The following is a 27,891-nucleotide window of genomic DNA, read 5'->3' as shown; positions in this document are numbered from 1 at the left end:
ACCCTAACGCTACCCCTAACCTCCCTTCCACGCTCTCCGAGCGCTCTGTGCCTTTAACGTGGGTGCGGGGGCGGGGCGTCCTGGGTAGGGCTGCAGGTGACGTCACTCCGGGCTTTGGGTCTCGGAGAGCGTCTGGAGGCGGGGCCTGGACTTCACGCCAGACGCGCTCCTCCCCTTCAAGGCGCGCGGCCGGGCGGGGCCCCAATGACCCCTTTAAGGCGCGGCCAGAGTCCTCCCGCAGAAAAACGACTTAAAGGAGACGCGTGGCGCGATGGCGGCGGCCCCACGCGCCGGCCGGCGGCGCGAGCAGTCGCTCCAGGCGCTGCTGTTTCTGCTGCTGGCGCCACTGCCGCCGGGGGGCCAGCCAGGCGCCGACGCCTACTTCCCCGAGGAGCGCTGGAGCCCAGAGTCGCCCCTGCAGGCGCCGCGCGTGCTCATCGCGCTGTTGGCGCGAAACGCGGCCCACGCTTTGCCCACCACGCTGGGCGCACTCGAGCGGCTGCGGCACCCGCGGGAGCGCACTGCGCTATGGTGAGCCGAGCCCGCTGTCCCCATCGGGCGGGTCCACGAGAGCCCCTGCTCGCTGTCCCCTTTGGGGTGGATTCACACGAGCCCCTGCCCGCTATCCTCTTTTGGGCGGATCCGCGCGTGCTTTCTGCTCTCTACCCCCATCGGGACGGTTCTACGCATGCCCCTGCCCGCTGCCCCATCGGGATGGGCCCACGCGTGCCCCCTGCCTGCTGTCCTCCCATGGGGCCAGACACAGCCCTCCCCACATTAAAACAAGCGGGATCGAGTTCCTCCTGCTGGCTCCTTTGGGGTGGGCTGGGCACCGCTCCTGTCTGCTGGACCCTACTAGGGCAGATCCGGCCCCACTGACTGTGACTCGTTCTAACTCCCTCTGGAGCACGTACACCTCCAAAGGACTGAGCCCGGAGCCCCCAATGGGGCGTTGCCAGGGGCCACATTTAACAGCAAGCCTTTCTGTGCCTGCTGCTGACCTTAAGCTAGAACTCAGCCTGGCTCCAGGCCCCAGTCAAACCCCTGCCTTCGGACCGGCGTGGGTGGAGTCCAGGACTAGATGGCCCAGGAGGAAGTGGATGCTTGCTTGGGAGGGAACAGGCCAGAGCTCTGAAGAAGTCTTTGACTGGTGACTTCTCACTCCCTGCCTCAGTTTCCTCAAATGGAAAATGGGTCCGGGCGCTGTGGCTCACGCAGTAATCCTAGCAATTTGGGAGGCCAAGGTGAGCGGGTCACTTGAGCTCAGGAGTTCGAGACCAGCCTTGCCAACATGGCAAAACCCTGTGTCTAGAAAATATACAAAAATTAGTCGGGTGTGGTGGTGTGTGCCTGTAGTCCCAGCTATTCAGGAAGCGGGAAAATCGCTTAAGCCCAGGAGTTTGAGGCTGCAGTGCGCTATGATTGCACCACTGCACTCTAGCCTGGGCTACAGAGTAAGACCCTGCCTCTAAAAAAAAGAAAAAGAAAAGAAAATGAGTGTATTAATATAATTCTCTTTTTGGGTTTGTCTCTGAAGATTAACCAGTTAATGGATGTGGAGTCCTTGGGTCTGGCATGGGCTTGGCTCTCAGTGATTTTATTATGATTACTATCATTGCTGGTGTTATTCATTGCTGGTGTTATTGTCAACTTAATTTATTGGGTAGAATTAGCTCTTGGCACTACGGTCAAACTAAACTCCCAAATGTTGCTTTTCCTTCCACCCGATTTCCCAGTCTGGATAATCCAAATACACAATTGGTACTTAACAAATGTTTGTTGAATGAATAAATGACTGCAGCCCACTGAAGTGGTGTGGCTCACAGGAGAAGATGAAGGAAGGCAGGGTAGGGGGTTTATGAGATATACTTTGAGATGAAATATGCTTTTTTTTTTCTTTCTTTTTTTTTTTTTTTTTTTTGGAGACGGAGTCTTGCTGTGTCTCCCAGGCTGGAGTGCAGTGGCGTGATCTCACTGCAAGCTCCGCCTCCCGGGTTCACGCCATTCTCCCGCCTCAGCCTCCCAAGTAGCTGAGACTACAGGCGCCCGCCACCACCGGCTAGTTTTTTGTATTTTTAGTAGAGACGGGGTTTCACCATGTTAGCCAGGATAGTCTCGATCTCCTGACCTCGTGATCCACCCGCCTCGGCCTCCCAAAGTGCTGGAATTACAGGCTTGAGCCACCGCGCCCGGCCTTTTCTTTCTTTTTTAAGACGGAATCTTGCTCTGTCGCCTAGGCTGGAGTGCGGTGACACGATCTCAGTTCATTGCAGCCTCCACCTCCCAAGTTCAAGTGATTCTCCTACCTCAGCCTCCTGAGTAGCTTGGGATTACAGGCACGCGTCACCATGCCTGGCTAATTTTTGTATTTTTAATAGAGGCGGGGTTTCACCATTGTGGCCAGGCTTGTCTGGATCTCCTGACCTCATGATCTGCCCTGCCTCAGCCTCCCGAAGTGCTGGGATTACAGGCATGAGCGCCCTGCTGAGATACACGTTTTTTTTTTTTGATACAGGGTTTTATATCCGTTGCCCAGGCTGGAGTGCAGTGGTGCAATCCTAGCTCACTGTAACTTCCCCTTCCTGGGCTCAAGTGATTCTCCTGCCTCAGCTGGGATTACATACTGGGATTACAGGCATGAGCCGTTGCACCCAGCTGGTTTGTGATATTTCATTTTTTAATTTTTAAAAAAATTTATTAATTTTTATTTTTAATTTTAAATAAAATTAAAAATTAATTTTATTTTAATTTTAAAATCAATTTATTTTTATTTTTTAATTTTTCAAATTTTTAAATATTTTTTTTAAATTTAAATAATTTTTTTTTAAATTTAGTTTTTGAGACTCGAGTCTTACTCTTGAGCCCAGGCTGAAGTACAGTGGCACGATCTCGGTTCACTGCAGCCTCCGCCTCCCAGGTTCAAGTGATTCTTCTGCAGGTTCAAGCAATTCTGCCTCGGCCTCCTGAGTGGCTGGGATTACAGGCTCCTGCCACCACGCCCAGCTAATTTTTTGTACTTTTAGTAGAGACAGGGTTTCACCATGTTGGCCAGGCTAGGCTCGAACTCCTGGCCTTGAGTGATTCGCCCGCCTCAGCCTCCCAAAGTGCTGAAATTACAAGCGTGAGCCACTGTGCCTGGCCTAATTTTTGTGTTTTTGGTAGAGATGGGGTTTTGTCATGTTGGCCAGGCTGGTCTAGAACTCTTGACCTCAGGTGATCCACCCGCCTCGGCCTCTCAGGGTGCTGGGATGACAGGTGTGAGCCACTGTGCCTGGCCTGATATATACAGTAAAAAATTGCCGGGTGTGGTGGCTCACTCCTGTCATCCCAGCACTTTGGGAGGCCGAGGCAGGTGGATCACCTGAGGTCAGGAGTTCGAGAGCAGCCTGGCCAACACAGCGAAACCCCGTCTCTACTAAAAATACAAAAATTAGCTGGGTGTGGTGGCGTGCACCTGTAATCCCAGCTACTTGGGAGGCTGAGGCAGGAGAATTGCTTGGACCTGGGAGGCGGAGGTTGCAGTGAACCAAGATTATGCCACTGCACTCCAGCCTGGGTGACAAAGCAAGACTCTGTCTCAAAAAAAAAAAAAATGAGGCCGGGCGCGGTGGCTCAAGCCTGTGGTCCCAGCACTTTGGGAGGCCGAGGCGGGTGGATCACGAGGTCAGGAGATCGAGACCATCCTGGCTAACATGGTGAAACCCCGTCTCTACTAAAAATACAAGAAAATAGCCGGGCGAGGTGGCGGGCGCCTGTAGTCCCAGCTACTCGGAGGCTGAGGCAGGAGAATGGCGTGAACCCGGGAGGCGGAGCTTGCAGTGAGCCGAGATCGCGCCACTGCACTCCAGCCTGGGCGACACAGCGAGACTCCGTCTCAAAAAAAAAAAAAAAATAAAATAAATAAATAAATAAATAAAAAAAAAATGAAGTTATACATATTTGTTAGTGAATGTGGTTTGCAAGATCTTAGATGCTCAGTAATAAAACAGCCAATCACTAATGTGTCTTTCCAAAATTAGCTTGTTTAATCCTTCCACTTCCCAGTAAACTGGGTCCTGTTCCCACCCCCATGTTACAGATGAGGAAACTGACGTGGAAAGGGCCAGGCGCGGTGGCTCATGCCTGTAATCCCAACACTTTGGGAGGCCAAGGTGGGCGGATCACGAGGTCAGTCGGTTGAGACCATCCTGGCCAACACGGTGAAACCCCGTCTCTACCAAAAAAAAAAATAGAAAAATTAGCCGGGCGTGGTGGCGGGCACCTGTAGTCCCAGCTACTTGGGAGGCTGAGGCAGGAGAATGGCGTGAACCTGGGAGGCGGAGCTTGCAGTGAGCTGAGATCGCGCCACTGCACTGCACTCCAGCCTGGGCGACAGAGTGAGACTGTCTCAAAAAAAAAAAAAAAAAAGGAAAGGGAGAAGTGTCCTGGCCAGAGGTGCATGGCTGGTGGGAGGCCAGTTGGGGATGTGGTCCTCGACTTGCCTCGCTGCTGCCTGGTCCTGCCTCAGTCTCCCCAACTGCGCTGCCTGTTCCCTCTCCCTTCAGGGTGGCTACGGACCACAACATGGATAACACGTCAACTGTGCTGCGGGAGTGGCTGGTGGCCGTGAAGAGTTTGTACCATTCTGTGGAGTGGCGGCCGGCGGAGGAGCCCAGGTGAGCGCCTTTCCCCTGCTCCTAGTCTGACTGCGCTTTGCCTCTGCTCACACACCCTCTATGGCTCCCCGTTGTCCCAGGACAGAATAACAGGCCCTCAGTCCCTGCCTCTCCAGCCCAGCCAGGCAGCATTAGGCTACTCTGACCCTCCCTCATCTTTACAAATAGGCCATAATCCTCCTGTCAGACCTTTGCCCAAGCTGTTCCCTGCACCTAGAATTCCTTCACTCCCTTTTTCTTCTGGGGATGCCCGCTGCTTTGTTCCTTGGCTCACTGACTCAGTCCTGGTCCCAGCACTGACTTTGCTGTTTATCTACTCCCTGAGGCCCTGGGCAGCATGGACTCCCCGCCCCCACCCAGTTCCTTTCTGGGTTTTTTTGTTTTTTTTTTTTGAGACAGGGTCTCACTCCATCACCCAGGCTGGAGTGCAGTGGAGTGAACACAGCTTACTGCAGCCTTTACCTCCTGGGCTCAAGCTATCTTCCCACCTCAGCCTCCTGAGTAGCTGGGACTACAGGCACATATAACCATGCCCAGCTAATGTTTTTGTATTTTTTATAGAGATAGGGTCTCACTGTGTTGCCCAGGCTGGTCTCGAAGCGCTGGCCTCAAGTGATCCTCCCACCTCTGCCTCCCAAAGTGCTGGGATCGCAGGCGTGGGCCACTGCACTGGGCCCCACTCTGAGCTTCCTTCCTTCCCTCCAGTGTGCCTCGGGCTTTCTTCCCTCCAGGCCTTTGCACAGGCTGTACCTCCGGCCAGGGACATTCTCCCCACTTCTCTTTCCTCCTCGTTTCCTTTTTCCCATCCCTCAGATCAGCTTACGTGTCCCCTCCTCCAGGAAGCTCTTTCTGACTACCCCGAAGGCAGCTCAGGCCCTCGCTAGGCTTTGATGGTGCCTTGTGATGTCCACATCACAGCTGCCTCCCCATAGGTCCTACCCAGACGAGGAAGGCCCGAAACACTGGTCTGACTCACGCTACGAGCATGTCATGAAGTTGCGCCAGGCAGCCCTGAAATCAGCTCGAGACATGTGGGCTGATTACATCCTGGTAAGTTTCTCAGCTGGCCGGCTGTGGATCACAGGCAGGTCTGGGTATCCACAGGGAAGGCGGAACAGCAGGATGCAGGACCATCCTTAACGTCATTTTGCAGAAGGGTAAACTGAGGCTTAGAGAGGGGAGATGAGTTGCTTAAGGTGACATGGTTGGTCAGTGGAGGAGAAGCTGGGATTCATTTGATCCTCAGCACCAGGAATGAATGGGCTTTTCTGTCCCCAGTTGTCCCCTGTGTTTGGACACTTGGGTCAAGTCCATTTTTATTTTTTTATTTTTTTTTTGGAGACAGAGACTCACTCTGGTGCCCAGGGTGGAGTGAAGTGGCGCAATCTCGGCTCACTGCAACCTCTGCCTCCTGGGTTCAAGCAATTCCCCTGCCTCAGCCTCCCGAGTAGCTGAGAGCACAGACACCCACCACTATGCCTGGCTAATTTTTTATTTTTATTTTTGTAGAAGCCAGGCATAGTGGCTCACGCCTGTAATCCCAGCACTTTGGGAGGCCAAGGCGGGTGGATCACTTGAGGTCAGGAGGTCGAGACCAGCCTGGTCAACGTGGGGAGACCCTGTCTCTACTAAAAATACAAAAATTAGCCAGGCCTGGTGGCAGGTGCCTGTAATCCTGGCTACTCAGAAGGCTGAGGCAGGAGGATCTCTTGAACCTGGGAGGCAGAGGTTGCAGTGAGCTGAGATTGTACCACTGCACTCCAGCCTGGGCAACACTGTGAGACGCAGTCTCATAAATAAATAAATATATAAATATTTTTTAAAAATAACAAAAAATATTTTTGTAGAGACGGGGTCTTGCTATGTTGCCCAGGCTGGTCTCCAACTCCTGGGCTCAAGTGATCCTCCTGCCTTGGCCCCCCAAAGTGCTGGGATTACAGGCATGGGCCATAGCGCCTGACCGTGTCATGTCTGTTTTTATCGCCATCATATGTAATGGCCAAACCTTTGGGTCACTTCCAAGAAGCAGCCGGAAGGGGTCAGGGACTAGGGGGTGGTGGCCACATTGAATTGCTGAGGCCTGACTTGCACTTCCTCCTGCGGGGACATTGTCTCATGGGGAAGGGAACAGTTGAGTCTTTTTATTTTTTATTTTTTTCTTGAGCCGAGATCATACCACTGCACTCCATTCTGGGCCACAGAATGACTCTCTCAAAAAAAAAAAAAAAAAACTTTATTGATTGAATATTACTACTATTTTTTAATTTGTATAAACTTATGGAGCACAAGTATAATTTTGTTACATGCATAGATTGTGAAGTGGCGAAGTCAAAGATTTTGGGGCATCCATCCCCCAAATAATATACATTGAATCCATTACACAGTTTTCTATGATCTACCCCAAATGTTATTTCAGCCTTCATACTTTCCTATATTCTCCTGATTTGCTTTTTTCTTTGAGACAGAGTCTCACTCTGTTGCCCAGGCTGGAGTGCAGTGGCACAATCTCAGCTCGCTGCAGCCTCCACCTCCTGGGTTCAAGCAATTCTCCTGCCTCAGCCTCCTGAGTAGCTGGGATTACAGGCCCCCGCCATCATGCCTGGCTAATTTTTGTAATTTTAGTAGAGATGGTGTTTTGCCATGTTGGCCAGGCTGGTCTCAAAGTCCTGACCTCAGGTGATCCAGCTGTCTCGGCCTCCCAAAGTGCTGGGATTATAGGGGTGAGCCACCACATCCAGCCCATCTCTTAAAACAGACAGAGAGACAAACAAAAAACAGAAAAGAAAAAGAAAGGAATCAAGTGAGCAAAGTGACTACGATGCAGTGGTGGCTAGAGGTCCAGCTACACAGGCCAGTGGAGGCACTTGGTGTCTACTTGGAGGGGAATGGGGAGCCATGGAGGGTGTGTGAGCAGGGGAGGTCTGTGTTCTGATGTCAGATTTTCAGAAGCCACTGTGGACCAGGCGTGGTGGCTCATGCCTGTAATCCCAGCACTTTGAGTGGCCAAGGCAACTGGATTGTTTTGGAAGCCCGTGAGTTCTGGACCACAGCCTGGCCAACATGGCAAAACCGTGGCCCTACCGTACAAAAATCAGCTTGGGCCGGGCGCCGCAGCTCGGCTCTCCGTAATCAGGTGGCCTCCTGAAAGGCCGAGACGGGCGGATCACGGTCGAGATCGACCATCCTGGGCCAACACGTATCCCGTCTCTGCCTGGGTAATGGCCAAAATCAGTCGCTTTCAGTGGCGGCTCAGTCCCAGCTACTCGGGAGGCTGGAGGCAGGTGAGCCTGGAGCGGGAACCCTGGAAAGTGGAGCTTTGCGGTGAGCCATATCGGCCATGCTAATCAGCCTGGGTATGCCAGCGCCAGACCCGTCAAAAAAAAAAAAAATCAGCTTGGTGTGATTTTGACAACACGCCTCAGTGCAACCCCCAGGCTGAGGCAGGAGAACTAAACCCGGGAGGCGAGGTTGTAGTGAGCTGAGATCGCGGCCACTGCACTCCGCAGCCTACATGCATAGAGTGAGACCCATCCTAAAAAAACAAAAGCCCACGGTGGCTGCTGCGGGCAGCAGAAGCCACACCACTCCATCAGCAGGAGGGCCGGAGTAGGTCTCGCAAGGAAATGACATGACAGGCCTGCATGGCAGCTGGGAAAGGCAGGGGTTCAGGACGCGGGCCGCTGAAAGTAAGCGAGATGGCTCCCTGGTTCTGGCACTGGATGTGAAGGTGCCAGAGGAGGAACGGGACAGTGCTACCGGCCGGGAGGAATGATGGAGCCCTGAGGGACTCTTGCTTGGTATTTATCAGACCATTTTATAGGTGAGGAAACAGAGGCTGACAGAGGGAGGGGACATCTGCCCAAGCAGGCACAGAACTGGCAAGCGGTGGAATCTGGAACCTTCCAGAGCCTCTCTGCCAAAGCTGCCTTTGCTCTGCCTCTAGATTTTGCTTAGGTTTGATGCCTTGGCTTTAGCTTTTTTCCCTCAGCAAACCGGGGTGAAGCTCAAAGTGCTGGTTCAAAACTCAAAGTGGCTTTTGACACAAAATTATATTTTTGTGTTTCTTTTTTTTTTTGAGACAGAGTCTCACTCTGTTGCCCAGGCTGGAGTGCAGTGGCGCCATCTTGGCTCTCTGCAGCCTGCACCTCCCAGGGTCAAGTGACTCTCCTGCTTCAGCCTCCTGAGTAGCTGGGACTACAGATGCCTGCCACCACGCCAGGCTAATTTTTTAATTTTAATTTTTATTTTTTTGAGATAGAGTCTCGCTTTGTCATTTGTGGTTGGATGCAGTGGCCGATCTCGCTCACTGCAGCCCTCCGGCTCACGCCACTCAGGCCTCCTCAGCCTCCCGAAAACTGGGACTAGCAGGCGCCCCGCCACCACGCCTCTCGGGCTAATTTTTTGTATTTTAGTAGAGACGGGTTTCACCGTGTTAGCCAGGATGGTCTCGGGATCTCCTGACCCCATGATCCGCTTCCCGCCAGCCTCTTTAAAGTGCTGGGATTACAGGTGTGAGCCACCGCCCCTGGCCAGCATCTAAATTTTAATTGTATCTCCTGGAGAAATTCACCTTATCCTATTTCTTGTTTGTATTAATTGAAGTCAGTTCACATATATATTTATTTGTTTCGCAAGCACCACCTCTAATTCCAGAATATTTTCATTCCCCAGAAATAAAACCCCATCAGCAGTCACTCCTCAACTCCCCATTCCCCTCCCCTAGGCCGTGGCAGCCACTCATCTGCTTCATGTCTGTGGATTTGCCTGTTCTGGGCATTTCACATCAATGGAATGTCACACTACGTGGTGCTTCGTGTCTGGTTTCTCTCACTCAGCATCGAGTTTTCAAGGTTCATTACAGCCTGGATCCGTGCTTTCTTCCTTTGTATGGCTGTCTCTTATTCCATTATCTGGGTGGACCGTATCGTGTTGATCTCTTCATCCATTGATGGACACACTTCAGTCGCTTCCACTTTTTTTGGCTGTTGAGATTCTTTTCTTTGTTTGTTTGTTTTTTGAGACAGAGTGTTGCTCTGTCGCCCAGGTTGCGGTGCAGTGGCATGATCTCGGCTCACTGCAACCTCCGCCTCCTGGGTTCAAGCGATTCTCCTGCGTTATTAGTCTCCCGAGTAGCTGAAATTACAGGCATGTGTCACCATGCCTGGCTAATTTTTTTTGTGTGTAATTTTTAGTAGAGACGGGGTTTGACCATGTTGCCCAAGCTGGTCTCGAACTCTTGACGTCATGTGATCTGCCTGCCTTGGCATCCCAAAGTGCTGGGATTACAGGTATGAGCCACTGCACCTGGCCTGGCTGTTAGGATTCTGACATGAACATGAGCGTACAGAGACCTGTTTGAATTATCTGGGCATGGTGGTGCGCATGCCTGTAATTAATCCCAGCTACTCAGGAGGCTGAGGCAGGAGAATCACTTGAACCCAGGAGGTGGAGGTTGCAGTGAGCCGAGATCACACCACTGTACTCCAGCCTGGGTGACTGAGCAAGACTCTGTCTCAAAAACAAACAAACAAAGAACCTGTTCGAGTCCTTTCTTTCAATTCTCTTGGTTCATACCTAGGAATGGAATTCCTGGATCATGTAGTAGTTCTATGTTTAGCTTTTTGAGGAACTGCCACAGCGATCTGGCTGTTTGTTCTGCATTAATATTCAAAGGTCACAGATTCAAACATCCAGAGGGACCGGATGGGGTATGTAACATGACCACAGGGCTTGTCCTAAGAGCCAGCCAACTCCCCTCTGCAACTGAAGGTTGCCATGTGGAAATGGTATTCCCACGTTGCCGGGGGATACTGGAATTCTAGTTTTTGTTGTTGTTTATGGCAGTTGATCCAATATTCTAAACGATACTGCCTGGGGAACAGCAAGCATCTCTGTGGACCAGCAGTAAAAGAAAAAGATCCAGACCGGGCGCGGTGGCTCATACCTGTAATCCCAGCACTTTGGGAGGCCGAGGCAGGTGGATCACTTGAAATCAAGAGTTCGAAACCAGCCTGGCCAACCTGGTGAAACCCCGTCTCTACCAGAAAATACAAAACTTTATTCGTGTTCAATCCCAGCCACGACTCCGGCGACGTTTACCCGAGATCGCGGCTAATGCACTCCATCCAGCCTCTGTGCAACAGGAGACTCCATTACAACAACAACAAAAAACAAGAAACCAATCCCAGCATCTTCTTTGGGAGCTCGGTATGGATCACAAGGTCAGGAGGATCGAGACCATCCTACACACGGCAAAACCCGCCCTACTAAAAAGACAAAACTAGCCGGGCGAGGTGGCGGCTTCTGTAGTCCCAGCTACTCGGGAGGCTGAGGCAGGAGAATGGCGCGGAACCCCGGGAGGCGGGAGCTTGCAGTGAGCGGAGATCCCGCCACCGGCACTCCAGCCCAGACAGGAGCGAGACCCCGGCCTCCGCAAAAAAAAAAAAAAAAACAAGAAACCCAGCCAGGTGCGTGCCCAAAGTCGGCCCCAGCAGCCTGGGAGTCGGTATTCGCAGATCATGAGGTCAGAGATCGAGACCATCCTGGCGAAATGTGGTGAAACCCTGTCTCTACTAAAAAATACAAAAAACTAGGCGGACGAGGTGGTGGGTGCCTGGTACTCGGGAGGCTGAGGCAGGACAATGGCGTGCAAACCCGGGAGGCGGAGCTTGCAGTGAGCCGAGATCCCGCCACTGCAATTGCAGCCTGGGCGACAGAGCAAGACTCCATCTCAAAAAAAAAAAAAAAAAAGAAACCCAAAAAACATGTTAGTGGTTCTGTGATATATCGTGACTTTTGTGTCTTTACATCCTAATAGAGGGGAAACATCCAGATCTAATCATTTTCTATGTGTGATTTTCTATATATATATGTATGTATGTATTTCTTTTTTAAATTTTAGGCCAGGTGCAGTGACTGACACCTGTAATCCCAGCATTTTGGTAGGCCGCGACGGGAGGATCACTTGAACCCAGGAGTTCAAAACCACCCTAGACAATGTAGAGGGACCCTATCTCTACAAAAATAAAAATAAAAAAATTACCCAGGCATGGTAACGCATGCCTGTACTCTCAGCTACTTGGGAGGCTGAGATGAGAGGATCACTTGAGCCCAGAAACTCCAGGCTGCAGTGGGCTACGATTGCACCATTGCACTTCAGCCTGAGTGACAGAGCAAGATGCTATCCCTTTAAAAAATAAAAAAGGAAGAAAAAGCAAAATACTAGGCCGGGCATGGTGGCTCACACCTGTAATCCCAGCATTTTGGGAGGCCAAGGTGGACGGATCACATAAGGTCAGGAGTTTAAAACCAATCTGGCCAACTTGACGGTACACCGTCTCTACTAAAAGTACAAAAAGTTACCCGGATGTGATGGTGCACGGCTGTAGTCGCAGCTACTCGGGAGGCTGAGACAGGAGAATCACTTGAACCTGGGAGGCGGAGGTTGCAGTGAGTGGAGACCACACCACTGCACTCCAGCCTGGGTGACAGAGTGAGACTCTGTCTCAAAAAAAAAAAAAAAAAAAAGAAATGTTTTGCTACCTTCTTGCTCCGGTTGTTCATTTACTTCTCAGCGCTAGCTCAGTGCCTAGAATTTTCTTTGAAGGAACTCAAGAGCTTTGCTTTATTTCCATGATCCAGGGGATCCTGCAGGCCCCCAAAACGGGGTCCCTGCTCCATTTCAGCCGGTGTGGGGGTGCTTCCAGAGGTCTTTGCCCGACCCCCAGGGCTCTGGCCTTTGCCCCAGCTGTTCTGAGTGGTAGCCTGACCTGGAGGCACTCTGGCAGCCCATGCTGATGCTGTGTGGGGTGTTTTGCAGTTTGTAGACGCGGACAACCTGATCCTCAACCCTGACACGCTGAGCCTGCTCATCGCTGAGAACAAGACGGTGGTCGCCCCCATGCTGGATTCCCGGGCTGCGTACTCCAACTTCTGGTGTGGAATGACTTCCCAGGTAGAGTGAGCGCCTGGGGACTGTGGGGTCTGGGCTGAGCAGGTGGGTTCGTGGCTAGAGTGAAACTTACTGTCACACAACTTTGTTGTGTGTGTGTTTTACAAAAATCATCATGGAAACTGGGCACGGTGGCTCACGCCTGTAATTCCAGCACTTTGGGAGACTGAGGCAGGCGGATTGCCTGAGCTCAGGAGTTTGAGACCACTCTGGGCAACATGGTGAAACCCCATCTCTACTAAAAAAAAAAAAAATACAGAAATTAGCCAGGTTCAGTGGCACACGCCTGTCCCCCCAGCTGCTCGGGAGGCTGAAGCATGAGACTCACTTGAACCCAGGAGGCGGAGGTTGCAGTGAGCTGAGATCGCGCCACTGCACTCCAGCCTGGGTGATGGAGTGAGACTTGGTCTCAAAAACAAAACAAAACAAAAAAACTCATTATGGTAATCTTCAAACAGTCCTCTGAGGCCAGATGGGAGGGAAGAATAGAGGGTCTTTGATTGTCCCCCACCCTGCTATTCCAGAGGTGGAAACAGAAACACAGAGAAGAAGTGACTTGCCTAAACTCACACAGCTAGCAAGTGGTAGTGTCAGGATGGGACTTCAGGCATGGCTTGATCCAGGTGTTTGGATAACTGTCTTTCTCTATCCTTTGGGTGGGTTCATTCTCAGACAGCTTGAGAGTGATCTCAGCAGCGTCCAGCCGTCATCCATTCTGATTGGGCCATCGCTAGTCTCCTCTACACTACCTCTGAACTCATTACTGAAGCTGGGGAAATACAAGACTCTTTCTTATTGGCCAGGCCTGGCCACAGGTCCCATACTGGGCTTGAATCTGGGGGGACCACAGGCACACACTGCTGTGCCTGGCTCTCCGTCTGGTCCTGTTCCATGCCGCCCGCTATCATGGGCCTCCATCCTCACCTTTCAAGACCCCTATGCAGAACCGTCGCTGTCTCCCCACAGGGCTACTACAAGCGCACACCTGCCTACATCCCCATCCGCAAGCGAGACCGCCGGGGCTGCTTTGCAGTTCCCATGGTGCACTCAACCTTCCTGATCGACCTGCGGAAGGCAGCGTCCAGGAACCTGGCCTTCTACCCACCTCACCCTGACTACACCTGGTCCTTTGACGACATCATCGTCTTCGCCTTCTCCTGCAAGCAGGCAGGTACGTACATGAGAGGTCTGTCATTGCAGGGCCATCTGCCTGGTTCTTTGGGTTTTGCACTAAGCCAGTTCAGAGCACACGGAAGATTCACAGAACCCAAACATTGCAGCGCAGGGCTGACTTCAGATACAGCTGTATCTAGGTGTTCAGATAATGTCTTCAGGACCCAGTCTCTCTCCAGCCCTGGCTTTACTGGTTAGCTTCATTCCCTAGCTCTTTAAGAGCTATTGGTTGGTCAGGCGGAGTGGCTCACGCCTATAATCCCAACAATTTGGGAGGGCGAGGCGGGCGGATCACATGAGGTCAGGAGTTTGAGGCCAGCCTGGCCAACATGGTGAAAACCGTCTTTACTAAAAATACAAAAATTAGCTGGGCGTGGTGGTGGGTGCCTGTACTCTCAGCTACTCAGGAGGCTGAGACACAAGAATTGCTTGAACCCAGGAGGCAGTGAACCAAGATCACACCACTACACTCCAGCCTGGGCAACAGAGCGAGACTCTGTCTCAAAAAAAATAAATACAATAAAATTAAATTAAAAGAGCATCGTTGAATTTTTTAGTCTAAAAAAGATACACACTCGGCTAGGCTCAGTGGATCACTTGAGGTCAGGATTTCGAGACCAGCCTGGCCAACATGGTGAAAACCCATCTCTACTAAAAAAAAATACAGAAATTAGCTGGGCATGGTGGCAAGTGCCTGTAATCCCAGCTACTTGGAGGCTGAGGCAGGAGAATTGCTTGAACCCCGCAGGCGGAGGTTGCAGTGAGCCGAGATGGCGCCACTGAACTCCAACCTGGGCGACAGAACCTGACTTTGTCTCAAAAAAAAGATACACTCATAAAAAAGTTCAAACCATCCAGAAAAGGGTAGATGTAGAAGGAAGTAACTTAACTCACATTTTGTCAAACTGTTTCCTTTTTGTGCCTCAACATGCATTTTTACTGTTTTTTGTTTGGTTTGTTTTTGAGACAGGGTTTTGCCCTGTTGCCCAAGCTGGAGTGCAATGGCGCTATCATAGCTCACGGGAGCCCCAATCTGCTGGGCTCAAGTGATCCTCCTGCCACAGCCTCCTGAGTAGCTGGGACCATAGGCAGGTACCACCATTCCCAGCTAATTTTAAAATTATTTGTAGAGCCGGGTGTGGTGGCTCACACCTGTAATCCCAGCACTTTGGGAGGCCAAGGCGGGTGGATCATGAGGTCAGGAGATTGAGACCATCCTGGCTAACACAGTGAAACCCCATCTCTACAAATACAAAAAATTAGCCAGGCATGGTGGCATGTGCCTGTAGTCCCAGCTACTTAGGAGGCTGAGGCAGGAGAATCGCTTGAACCCGGGAGGTGGAGGTTGCAGTGAGCCGACATCATGACATTGCATTCCAGCCTGTGCAACAGAGTGAGACTCCATATCAAAAAAAAAAAAAATTATTTGGGCTAGGCACAGTGGCTCACACCTGTAATCCCAGCACTTTGGGAGGCCGAGGCGGGTGGATCACCTGAGGTCAGGAGTTTGAGACTAGCCTGGCCAACATAGTGAAACCCTGTCTCTACTAAAAATACAGAAATTAGCCGGGCATGGTGGCATGGCACAAGCCTGTAGTCCCAGCTATTTGGGAGGCTGAGTCAGGAGAATCGCTTGAATCCAGGAGGTGGAGGTTGCAGTAAGCCAAGATAGTGCCACTGCCCTCCATCCTGGGAGACAGAGTAAGACTCTGTCTAAAAAAAAAAAAAAGAAAAAAAAATTATTTGTAGAGATGAGGTCTTGCCTGATCTGAAGCGATCCTACTGCCTTGGCCTCCTGAAGCCCAGGGATGGAAGGCATGAGCCACTGGGCCTGGCCTGTTTTTACATGTGTCTGTTGCTTCCCTGCCCACTGCAGAGGTGCAGATGTACGTGTGCAACAAGGAGGAGTACGGCTTCCTGCCGGTACCGCTGCGCGCCCACAGCACCCTCCAGGATGAGGCTGAGAGCTTCATGCACGTGCAGCTGGAGGTCATGGGTGAGTCTGCCTGCACACCGCCCTGGGAGGGGCTAGGTTGCCTCCCTTTCACTGATGTCTCAAATCTGTCCTGTGAGCACTGAGTGCCAGGCAGATGCCAGTCCCTGTGGGGGGTGCTGAGTGCAAGGGCACATGTGAATGAGGTGGAGGGTTGTCCCTGCTCTTACAGAGTGCTGGTTTGCAGGCAGCTGTACACAGCGTGCTTGGGGTTGTCGGGTGGGCTTCCTGGAGGAGGTGGCATTAAGGGGCAGGCTGAGTAGGAGTTCACCAGAAAGGGGATTGCAGTGGGAGGTGGTAGCGTGGGCAAAGGCCGAGAGGCTGGAAGGGACGTGAACCTAGGGAACAGGCAAGGTCAGTGAGCCCCTGGGGCTGGTATCCAGGGCCAGGGTAGATGGCCTCAGAGACCAGGCTGAGGAAGGGACCTTCCCCCTGAGGACAGTCAGGAGCTATGGAGGATGTGAGAACTGAGAGGACAGCAAGTTTTCACTAAAGTGCATGTATAGGCTGGACATGGTGACTCGCACCTGTAATTCCAGCACTTTGGGAGGCCAAAGTGAGAGGATTGCTTGAACTTAGAAGTTCAAGATCAGCCCGGGCAACATAGTGAGACCCCATCTCTCTATAAAAAAATTTTTGACCGGGTGCAATGGCTCACGCCTGTAATCCCAGCACTTTGGGAGGACGAGACGGGCGGATCACAAGGTCAAAAGATGGAGACCATCCTGACCAACATGGTGAAACCCCGTCTCTACTAAAAATACAAAAAAAAAATTAGCGGGCGTGGTGGCGGATGCCTGTAGTCCCAGCTACTCGGGAGGCTGACGCAGGAGAATCACTTGATCCCAGGAGGTGGAGGTTGCAGTGAGCCGAGATCGTGCCACTGCACTCCAGCCTGGCAACAGAGTGAAACTCTGTCTCAAAAAAAAAAAGAAAAAAAAATTTTTTTAAATTAGTACGATATGGTGGCACATGCCTGTATTCCTAGCTACTCAGGAGGCTGAGGTGGGAGAATCCTTTGAGCCCAGGAGCTGGAGGCTGCAGTGAGCCATTATCGTGCCACTGCACTGCAGCCTGGGCAATAGAGTAAGTCTCTGTCTTCAAAAATGATGATAATAATAAATAATAATCCCAGCTCTTCAGGAGGCCGAGGCAGGCAGATCCCTGGAACCCAGTAGTTTGAGAACAGCATGGGCAACATGGTGAAACCCTGTCTTTACAAAAACAAACAAACAAACAAACAAACAAAAAAACAAAAAACAAAAATTAGCCAGGTGTGATGGCGCACACCTGTGGTCCCAGCTACTCGGTAGACTGAGGCAAGAGGATCCCTTGAGCCCAAGAGGTCGAAGCTGCAGTGAGCCATGATTGCGCCACTGCATTCCAGCCTGGGCAGCAGAGCCAGACCCTGTATCAATAAATAAATAAATAAAAATTTTTAAAAATCCATAAGCTATGAAACCAGCAGCTGTCCCTCTACCACTGGAGGAGCACACAGGGCTGAGCTGTAATTGCGGTTGCCTTGGGATGGTGCTCCCATCTCAGCCATTTCTAATGTGGGCCTCTCCCTGCTCTGGGCGCAGAAAGCCCTGCCAAGGCCACTGCCATTCACACCACTGCATAGATGGAGACTGGGTGGGAGGGGTGAGGCCTCTGCCCCCAGGCTCCGTTTCCCCAGCCTTACCGATTTCTGAACAAGTCTATCTGCGGCTCCCTCTGGTGGCTCAAGATGGAATAGCACCCTGTCCTTTGTGTTTGGGGGAGACTTTCTGTTTTTTCTTTTGAGACGGTGTCTCACTTTGTCACCCAGGCTGGAGTGCAGTAGTGCAATGTCAGCTCACTGCAACCTCCGCCTCCTGGGTTCAAGCGATTCCCCTGCCTCAGCCTCCTGAGTAGTTGGGATTACAGGCACCTGCCACCATGCCCGGGTAATTTTGTATTTTTAGTACAGACGGGGTTTCACCATGTTAGCCAGGCTGGTCTCAAACTCCTGACCTCAAGTGATCTGCCCCTCTCGGCCTCCCAATATGCTGGGATTACAGGTGTATGCCACTGCACCTGGCCTAGGGGAGATTTTTTTTTTTTTTTTTTTTTTTGAGACGGAGTCTCGCTCTGTCGCCGGGCTGGAGTGCAGTGGCCAGATCTCAGCTCACTGCAAGCTCGGCCTCCCGGGTTTACACCATTCTCCTGCCTCAGCCTTGCGAGTAGCTGGGACTACAGGCGCCTGCCACCTCGCCCGGCTAGTTTTTTTTGTATTTTTTAGTAGAGACAGGGTTTCACCTTGTTAGCCAGGATGGTCTCGATCTCCTGACCTCGTGATCCGCCCGTCTTGGCCTCCCAAAGTGCTGGGATTACAGGCTTGAGCCACCGCGCCCGGCCTAGGGGAGACTTTTGAGTCTTTTTGAGGTGACACCTGGAGACTGCACAATCACTGGGGCAAGCCCCCCGCAACACCCAAGAGTCTGGCATACTTAGATGTCCAGGTCCCACCCGGCCACAGTCGGGAATGGTGGGTCTCCATTTATCACCACCTCCCATCAGGAACCAGGGCCTGAGAAGCGTCTCTGTAGCTGCCAGAGTTTTCCCAGTTTAAGATCTCACATATACATATATTTGTGTTGTCATTTCCTTTTATTTTTTATTTTTTTTTTGAGAGAGAGTCTCGCTGTCACCCAGGCTGGAGTACAGTGGCAAAATCACAGCTCACTGCAGCCTCAACCTCCTTGGCTCAAGCGATCCTCCCACCTCAGCCTCCTGAGTGGCTGAGACCACAGGTGCATGCCACTACCATGCTCAGCTAATTTGTTAATTTAGGTTTCTTTTTTTTTTTTTTTGAGATGGAGTCTCGCTCTGTCTCCCAGGCTGGAGTGCAGTGGCTTGATCTCCGCTCACTGCAAGCTCCGCCTCCCAGGTTCACGCCATTCTCCTCTCTCAGCCTCCCGAGTAGCTGGGACTACAGGCGCCTGCCACCACGCCCGGCTAATTTTTTGTATTTTTAGTGGGGGTAGGGTTTCACTATGTTGGCCAGGCTGGTCTGGAACTCCTGACCTCGTGATCCATCCGCCTTGGCCTCCCAAAGTGCTGGGATTACAGATGTGAGCCACTGTGCCCGGCCTTCTTTTTTGCTTTTTTGGGAGATGGAGTCTCTGTCACCTAGGCTGGAGTGCAGTGTCACCATCATAGCTCACTGCAGCCTTGAACTCCTGGGCAATCCTTCCACCTCAGCCTCCCAAGCCATATGGATTAGGGCCCACCCTAATGACTTCATTTTAACTTGACCTCTGTTCACAACCCTGTGTCCAAATAGGATCATACCCTGGGGTACTGGTGGTTGGCACTGGGGAGACATAGTTCACCCCATGACATAGTGCATGATCTCATGACATCTCTTCGTGAAACCTCTCAGTGGCTTATTGACCCATTTTATAGATTAGGAAAGCTGAGGCCCGGGCCAGTCAAGGATACACAGCATGCCATCATTTCTTGGTTCATTCTACAAGCAATTACTGAGTGCCTGCCGTGTGCCAAGTCCCTGTGTTGGGCACTAGGGGCCCAGTGTGAGCAGACATACCTGGTGTCCTTCCCAAGGGGTTCACAACAGACAGGCACAGGGCCAGGGGATTAGGGCAGCAAGGATGGGAGCTTTGGTGGTGCAAGTCCAGGTGCTGTTGGGGCCCAGAGGAGGCCTGGCTCAGCCTAGGGAGGTGGGAGGGGGGAGGGTGACCCCCATGCCCAGGGCATCATAGCTGAAAAGTAAGGATACAGAGCAGGGAAGGGAAGGGTATTTCAAGCAGGGACCAAGCATGTGCAAAGGGCCTGAGGTAGGAATGGGGGTTCTTTTGCGTTGGCAGGGGCTTAGAAGTGGGGCTGGGGGGGGTGAAGCTGGAGCATGGGGGCGTGGCCAGGGCTTAGAGGCGGGGCTGTGGGCGGAGTGAAGCTGGAGCTTGGGGCGTGGCCAGGGCTGAGAGTCGAGGCTGGGGGCAGGGTGAAGCTAGGGCCTGCGGTATGGCCAGGACTTAGAAGCGGGGCTGGGGGTCGGAGCGAAGCTGTTGCATGGTCAGGGTTTAAAGGTGTAGCTGGGGGCGGTGCATGGTGAGGCTGGAGCCTGGGGCGTGGCCAGAGCTTAGAGGTGGGGCTGGGGAGGGGCAGGGTGAAGTTGGAGCCTGGGGCAAGGCCAGGGCTTAGAGACAAGGCTCGGGGAGGTTGAGGGGTGAGGCTAGGGCCTGGGGCGTGGCCAGGGCTGAGTAGCGGGGCTGGGGGTGGGGTGAACGTGGAACTTGGGGTGTGGCCAGGGCTGAGAGGCCAGGCTAGGGGCGGGGTGAAGCTGGGGCCTGGGGTGCGGTCAGGGCTTTGGGCTGCTGTGCAGAGTTCAAATGACATGGGAGGGGCTCCTAGAGAGCAGCACTGATGTGGGCGGAGCCAGGTCGACTTTGTGGGCCGAGCTAGTCTGACTGGGAGCCATGGAGGCAGTGGGAAAAGCCTGTTGGAGAGAGGTAGGAGGCCCCTCACCCCGGCGACTCCTCAACGTCTGTGCCCCACAGTGAAGCACCCGCCAGCAGAGCCCTCCCGCTTCATCTCGGCTCCCACCAAGACACCGGACAAGATGGGCTTTGACGAGGTGGGCTGGGCCTTCCCTGGAGGCTGGTTGCGGGTGGAGGGCCCTCGCTTGCAGGGGCTGATCTGGCTCGGGGCTCTCCGGGCTGCAGGTCTTCATGATCAACCTGAGGCGGCGGCAGGACCGGCGGGAACGCATGCTGCGGGCGCTGCAGGCACAGGAGATCGAGTGCCGGCTGGTAGAGGCCGTGGACGGCAAGTGAGTCCGAGGCCTGGGCGTGGGGGGGCGGGTCCGCACGTGGATGTGGGTGTAGACCTCGCTGGTAGACGGCAAGTGATTCAGATGGGGGCGGGCGTGATGTCCAAACAGGTGTAGACCACATCAGTGGGCGTCATGGAGGGCAAGTGCATGGGACCCCGGGGAAGGGGCAGATCCTCACAGTTGTAGACCATGGAAGGCAAGTGAGTCCTGACCCAGGGGAATGGGTAGGTTTGCATGCTGCCAGTGTAGACCGCGCTGGTGGGGACTATGGAGGGGTAAGTCAGTCAGACTCCAGGAGAGGAGGAGAGCAGGTTTGCCCATGAGCGTATACCATGTGCAGGCGAGTGAGGCCCCATGTGTCCAGGAGGGGTGCCAGTGCTACAAGAGGGGGACCAGCTGCTCAACGCCGCAGGGGATGATGGAATGGCGGGGGATGGCAGAATGGCAGGCAAGGTGAGCCTTCTTCGTGACCCTCTCCTCCTCCTCTCCAGAGCCATGAACACCAGCCAGGTGGAGGCGCTGGGGATCCAGATGCTGCCCGGCTACCGGGACCCCTACCACGGCCGGCCCCTCACCAAGGGTGAGCTGGGCTGCTTCCTGAGCCACTACAACATCTGGAAGGAGGTGTGTCCTGAGCGATGGGCGGGGCCAGAGTTATGATTCGAGATCTCCTCTGAGATTTGGAGCGGGAAGGGGTTGAAGGAGTTCCCCAAAGTCCTGGCCAGGCATCCAGCCTCAGCCATGGGACCCATGGCGTCTCTTTAGTGAATGATGCGCCACACCAGCTGTATCAACCCCAGGTGTGTCTGCCGTCCTTCCATTGCGCAGATGTGGAAACTGAGGCTAGGGGGAGGGGTGAGCCCTTTTGAGCAGCAGGTGGTGTCTGGGGCCTGGGACCTGTAAACAAATCCTCGTTACTCCCAGCCTGGTCTCTATGCTTGACGTTTAGTAATAGAAGTCATGGCCACAGAGCCACTTTAAACCAGCACCTGCCCAGTGCCGGGGGCACCCCACCAGCCCAGGCATCCTCAGCCACCCTCAGAGGGAGAGGCTGTGATTGGAGGAGGGTATCTGATTGGGCTTCGAACTTGGGGCTATCAGGGCCAGGCATGGTGGCACACACCTGTGGTCCTGACTACTCGGAAGGCTAAAGTGGGAGGGTGACATGAGCCCAGGAGTTAAGGCTGCATTCAGCCAAGATTGTGCCACTGCACTCTAGCCTGGACAACAGAGCAAAGCTGTGTCTCAGAAAAAAAGAGAAAAATGGCTGGGTGTGGTGGCTCATGCCTGTAATCTCAGCACTTTGGGAGGCCAAGGCAGGTGGATCACCTGAGGTCAGGAGTTCAAGACCAGCCTGGCCAACATGGTGAAACCTCGACTCTACTAAAAATACTAAAATTAGCTGAGTGTGGTGGTGGGCTCCTGTAATCCCACTACTTGGGAGGCTGAGGCAGGAGAATCACTTGAACCCAGGAGGTGGAGGTTGCAGTGAGCTGAGATCATGCCATTGCACTCCAGCCTGGGCGACAAGAGTGACACTGTATCTCAAAAAAAGAAAAATAAATAAAAGCCGGGCGTAGTGGCACATGCTTGTAATCCCAGCTACTCAGGAGGCTAAGGCAGGAGAATTACTTGAACCCAGGAGGCGGAGGTTGCAGTCAAGATTGAGCCACTGCACTACAGCCTGGGCGACCGAGCGAGACTCCGTCTCAAAAAAGAGGAAAAAAAAGAAAGAAAAAAACTTGTTATCATCAAACATGAAGCCAAATGGGGGCGTGCGGCTGCAAGGTGAGAGGTGCATGAGGTGTGGACATTTGAGGGGCTAGGAGGCCTTCCTCTTCAGAGATCCATCATGGGTGACAGAGGGCATGGATGTCCAGATGTCCCTGGAGCTAGGAGAGGCGGGGAGATGCACTGGCTTCTCTCCTGGTCTTTCAGAGCTTCTGAAAGCAGAGCTCTGTGCTTTAGGGTCAGGCCTGGCCTTGGCCTCCCTGCGACCTGGCTGGGCTTCCTCTCTCAGGTGGTGGACCGGGGGCTGCAGAAATCGCTTGTGTTTGAGGATGACCTGCGTTTTGAGATCTTCTTCAAGAGACGCCTGATGAACCTTATGCGCGATGTAGAGCGGGAGGGCCTGGACTGGGACCTCATGTGAGTGGGGATCTGAGGGTGGGGTGAAGCTGGGGCCTGGGGCAAGGCCAGGACTTAGAGGTGGGGTTGGGGACAGGGTGAAGCTGGGGCCTGGGGACGGTCATGGCTTAGAGGCGGGGCTTGAGGGTGGGGTGGAGCTGGAACCTAGGTACAAGACCAGGGCTTAGAGGTGGGGTGCGAGGCGGAGTGGAGCTGGATCCTAGGGGCGTGGCCAGAGCGCTGCAGCTGAGCCTAGAGCCATATGTCTGGGTGTGGTCAGGGTGGTAGGTGTAGGGCGTGGCTACCTCCTGGAAACGTAGCAGGATGATTCACGTGATCCCTGGGCCTGAGAGCACTGTCAGGGCTGTAGACTATATAGGGAAGGACCTTAGAAGGATCACCCAGAACTCAAGGTACCTGGCCAGCAGCCTGCAGGCTTGGTCAGGGCTTAGAGACTTGACTGAGGCCTATGGAAGTGTATGTGGCTAAAATTTGACCGGGCAGCCTGCGGGCGAGGCTGAAGAGCATGGGGGTGTGGTCATGGAGGGCGTGGTCAGAGCTGGAGGTGTGGCCGAAGAGTGTGGGGGCGTGGCCAGGGCGCCTGGGTCTTAGACAAGCCCTGGTATGGGAGTACCGCCACCATGTTTCCTGCACTGGAGCCTTTCTTTTCTCCTATAGGTGGGCTGGTTTGTCCTCTCCTTTCCTCCATCTTTCTTTCCCTTCCAAGTGCAGTGCCCTAATCCACATTCTGGGAACACTGCCCCGTGTGAATAGTAACTGCACCCCTCCATTCCTGACTGCTCCCCACATCAGGGCATCTCGCCCACCTCCACCCCCACTGCCCTCTGAACTCAGAGCAGCTTCAGCCTCAGAGAACGTCTGCGTGATCCTGCTCGCCCCAGCTCCAAAGCCTCCACAGCTCCCTCACGCCCTTTGGAAAAACTCTAATTCCCATGACCCACATGACCCCCAGACCCCTGGGCTCTTGCATTCTCTGCATCCAGTCACAGCGCTCCGCAAACGTGCTGAGCCTGCTCCCATCCCAGGGCCTGGCGGGGTAACTAGATCCCTAGTTTTCTGGGCAAGCTCCCTCTGGAGGGCGGGAGGAGAGTGACAGGCCCGATCCTGCACCCCAGCTACGTGGGCCGGAAGCGGATGCAGGTGGAGCACCCCGAGAAGGCCGTGCCCCGCGTGAGGAACCTGGTGGAGGCCGACTACTCCTACTGGACCTTGGCCTACGTGATCTCCCTGCAAGGCGCCCGCAAGCTGCTGGCTGCTGAGCCGCTCTCCAAGATGCTGCCTGTGGACGAGTTCCTGCCCGTCATGTTCGACAAGCACCCAGTGTGAGAGGGGCGGGCGGCTGCTGGGCTGGGGTCTCACGGTGGGCGTGTCCTGGGAGGGTGGGGGCGTGAAACTCACGGACTCCGAGGACATGTCTCTTCTTCTGCCTACTTCTCCCTCCGTTCGCCCCCTCCCAGATCTGTCTCCATTTGTATCCCCTGCACACTTACGTCTTCATCTATCCCCACTGACTTCTTCACCTCCAGTTTTTCCTCCAGCTGTCCCCTCCCCTGAAGCCATTGCTGCCCCTCACTCCCCTCCTCCTCCCCCCAGGTCCGAGTACAAGGCCCACTTCTCCCTCCGCAACCTGCATGCCTTCTCCGTGGAGCCGCTGCTCATCTACCCCACACACTACACCGGAGACGATGGCTATGTGAGTGACACCGAGACCTCAGTCGTATGGAACAATGAGCACGTCAAGACCGACTGGGACCGCGCCAAGTCCCAGAAGATGCGGGAGCAGCAGGCACTGAGCCGTGAGGCCAAGAACTCAGACGTGCTCCAGTCCCCACTGGACAGTGCTGCCCGGGATGAACTCTGAGGGGTGGCAGCCAGAAAGCCAAAGCAGCCATCGCTGGCCCAGGTTCCAGGTGCTTACTGAGGACATCAGGGCCACCTCTGGGACCCCTTGGCAGGCCGCAGAGGGCTCTCGTGTGGGGTGGTGTCCAGCCAGCTCTTGCTAAGCAATCACGTGCACACAGGCAGCATTAATGGAGTGCCTACTGCATGCCAGCAACAGGGCTTGGCCCTGGGGAACTGGGAGGAACCAAGCCCTCTTCATCTGTTCATGTGCCCAACACTTACTAAGTACCTGCTGTATGCCAGGTTCCCATGTTATGGCAGTGAATGAGGCATAATTATTCCCTCTATCAGCGATTGATTCAGTCATCAAGCAGTTACTGATCAGAGTAAGAATCAGGCACTACTGATACACATTCATTTTTAAAATTCATTCAAGGATTTATTGAGTGCCTACTGTGTATTGGGTGCCATTCTAGGCTCTGGGATTTTTTTTTTTTTTCTTTTTTTTAAAGAACAGAGTCTCACTCTGTCACCCAGGCTGTAGTGCGGTGGTATGATATTGGCTCACTGCAGCCTATGCCTCCCAGGTTCCAGCAATTCTTGTTTCTCAGCCTCCCAAGTAGCTGGGACTACAGGTGTGCGCCATCACGTCTGGCTAATTTTTGTATTTTTGGTAGAGACGGGGTTTCACCATGTTGGCCAGACTGGTCTCGAACTCCTGACCTCAAGTGGTCCACCCGCCTCGGCCACCCAAAGTGCTGGGATTACAGGCATGAGCCACTGCGCCCAGCCCAGGCTCTGGGAATATTGAGATAAATAAGATGCTTCTATCCATTTATTCAAGCACATACTGATCACCTACTGTGTGCCTGGCACTCGTGTCACAAAGATAAGTTATTGATTTGGTACACTTAGCACCTGCTGTGTGCAGGGAGCTGAGCTGTGGGATAGGAATGGGAGTGAACAAGGTACTTTTCACGTTTTTCCTTTTTCCCCTCACTGCTAGACGGTGTGGGAACTTCTCACTCTTTAATTGGCTTCTTTTCCACACACCTCAAGAGCACTGACTGTGTGCTGGGCACTAGTGATAAGAAAGAGGATGACAGTTGTTCAGTCTGCATTTTTGTCATGGGCTACATGCCAAGTGCTAGGGCACAGAGATGAACAAGATCGGTTCCTTCACTTCATGCCACAAGCATTTATTGAGCACCTGTGTGCTAGGCCTCACAGACTCCCAGTTGGGTTGAAGGATGGTTGACTGAGTTTGATTCTTCCTGTGCCCATGGTCATCTGAGCTGTGTGCAGACAACATACCCCGACCACCCAAGAAGGAGGGTTGTTCTTCCCCCACCAGGGGCAGCCACAGGTCCTGGTGGCCCCACACCACATGTCAGCCCCCCTGGAGGGGGCGCCAGTTGGAGACGGGGGCTGGGTGTCCCTGGCCCAACCCCAGTCCCCTGTGCTTTACCTCCCTGCCCTTGTGTCTCAGGTGTGGTCCCTGCCTGCTTGATGAAGTTGCTCTGTTCAAGCCTTTGGTGGGATCATGTGTTTGGGGGCTTTTCGGGGACCCAGCTGCACTGGGGCACCGCCCGTGGCCTGGGCAGGACATTTCCCAGCAAGGGCCGGAGGAGTTGCCATGCCTTCAGCCTGAATCGAATGTCAGAACCGGCCAGCGGTGCTTCACCCTCTTGGGGATAACTTGCTTATTTTTTTAATAAATGTTCCTGGTTGGTTTTCACAGAAGTCTGTGGGGTTTTGCTTGGCACCAAAACACTGCCCACATTCCCCACCCCTGACTGCCCAACAAGATTTGGGAGGAAACCAGGGCAGGTGCAGTAGGGAAGCTGTCCAGTGGGGCCTAGCATGGTGGCTCGTGCCTGTAATCCCGGCACTTTGGGAGGCCAAGGTGGGTGGATCACTTGAGGTCAGGAATTCAAGACCAGCTTGGCCAACATGGTGAAACCCCCTCTCTACTAGAAGTACAAAAATTAGCCTAGTGTAGTGGGGGGGTGCCTGTAATCCTAGCTACTTGGGAGGCTGAGGCAGGAGAAGCGTTTGAACCCAGGAGGTGGAGGTTGCAGTGAGCTGAGATCTTGCCACTGCACTCCAGCCTGGGCAACAGAATGAGACTCCATCTCAAAAAAAAAAAAAAGGATTAGGCTAGGTGAAGTGGCTCACTCCCATAATCCCAATGCTTTCGGAGGCTGAGGAGGCGAGAGGATTGCTTGAGGTCAGGAGCTCAAGACCAGCTTGGGCAACAGGGTGAGACCCTCGTCTCTACAAAAAAATTGAGAAATTAGTTGGACACGGTAGGGCACACCTGTAATCTGGCTACTCATACTCAGGAGGCTGAAGCAGGAGTATCTCTTGAGTCTAGGAGGTTGAGGCTGCAGTGAGCCATGATCACACCACTGCACTCCAGCCTGGGCAACAGAGCAAGACCCTGTTTCTATAAAACAAACCAAACCAGAAAACTTCCCTGAAATAGCCCAGGGACAGGTGGCCAACTTCATTCTTAGACCAACCACAGGATCGTTGCAGATGACTTCAAATGAGGAGGGGGCTGTCATGGTTTGGGTCCCCTGAAACAGACCCCAAGATGAGGATTGGAGGGCACTTAATCAGTGACCCCAGGAACTTGCCATGGGCCAGTAGGGAAGTGAGACGAGAAGGGAAAGAGCAGTCCCAGCCCGGGGAGAGAGGGCTGGGCGTTGCAACATGCCCAGTCGCATTTGGATTTTCTGGGTCAAATGCTTATAAATCCTCAGAATTGTTACATCCTGAGAGTGTGCAAGAATATACCTGAGACTTTTATAAACTAACACAGGCCAGGCGCCGCGGCTCACACCTGTAATCCCGCACTTTGGGAGGCCGAGGCTGGCGGATCACAAGGTCAAGAGTTCGAGACCAGCCTGACCAATATGGTGAAACCCCATCTCTGCTAAAAATATAAAAAAATTAGCCAGGCATGGTGGTGAGCGCCTGTAGTCCCGGCTACTCAGAGGCTGAGGCAGAAGAATCACTTGAACCTGGGAGGTGGAGGTTGCAGTGAGCCAAGATCGCGCCACTGCACTCCAGCCTGGGTAACAGAGCAACACTGTCTCAAAAAACAAAACACGAACAACAACAACAACAAAAAAACCTAACACAGATGGTGTGCAATCAGTGTGAAAAAAATCAGAACCTGCAGCTAAGCAAACTGACAAAGCAAGAAGTAAATCACACATTTTCAGACACAACTAACATTTTCAAAAACTTTCCAGCCTTCCTCATTTGCATGGTATAAATATATATGCATTGAAAAAAAAGGCGG

General features: G+C 53.2%; 1 protein-coding gene across 1 annotated transcript; it reads left to right on the top strand.

Annotated features, from left to right (window-relative positions):
* The first annotated feature begins 156 nt into the window (after nt 1-156).
* On the top strand, nt 157-26,320 carry COLGALT1 (collagen beta(1-O)galactosyltransferase 1). The gene is made up of 12 exons (XM_003915143.4): nt 157-531; nt 4,545-4,655; nt 5,588-5,705; nt 12,475-12,609; nt 13,573-13,777; nt 15,656-15,775; nt 20,314-20,390; nt 20,479-20,585; nt 21,080-21,212; nt 22,609-22,736; nt 23,852-24,058; nt 24,330-26,320. Exons 1-12 carry the CDS (start codon nt 272-274, stop codon nt 24,595-24,597), a joined length of 1,869 nt encoding a protein of 622 aa, XP_003915192.2. The 5' UTR covers nt 157-271; the 3' UTR covers nt 24,598-26,320.
* The last annotated feature ends 1,571 nt before the right edge of the window (nt 26,321-27,891 follow it).

This window comes from Papio anubis, chromosome 20 (genome assembly GCF_008728515.1).
Source record: "Papio anubis isolate 15944 chromosome 20, Panubis1.0, whole genome shotgun sequence".
Taxonomy (NCBI): Eukaryota; Metazoa; Chordata; class Mammalia; order Primates; family Cercopithecidae; genus Papio; species Papio anubis.
This window is presented reverse-complemented; position numbering and strand designations above follow the sequence as displayed.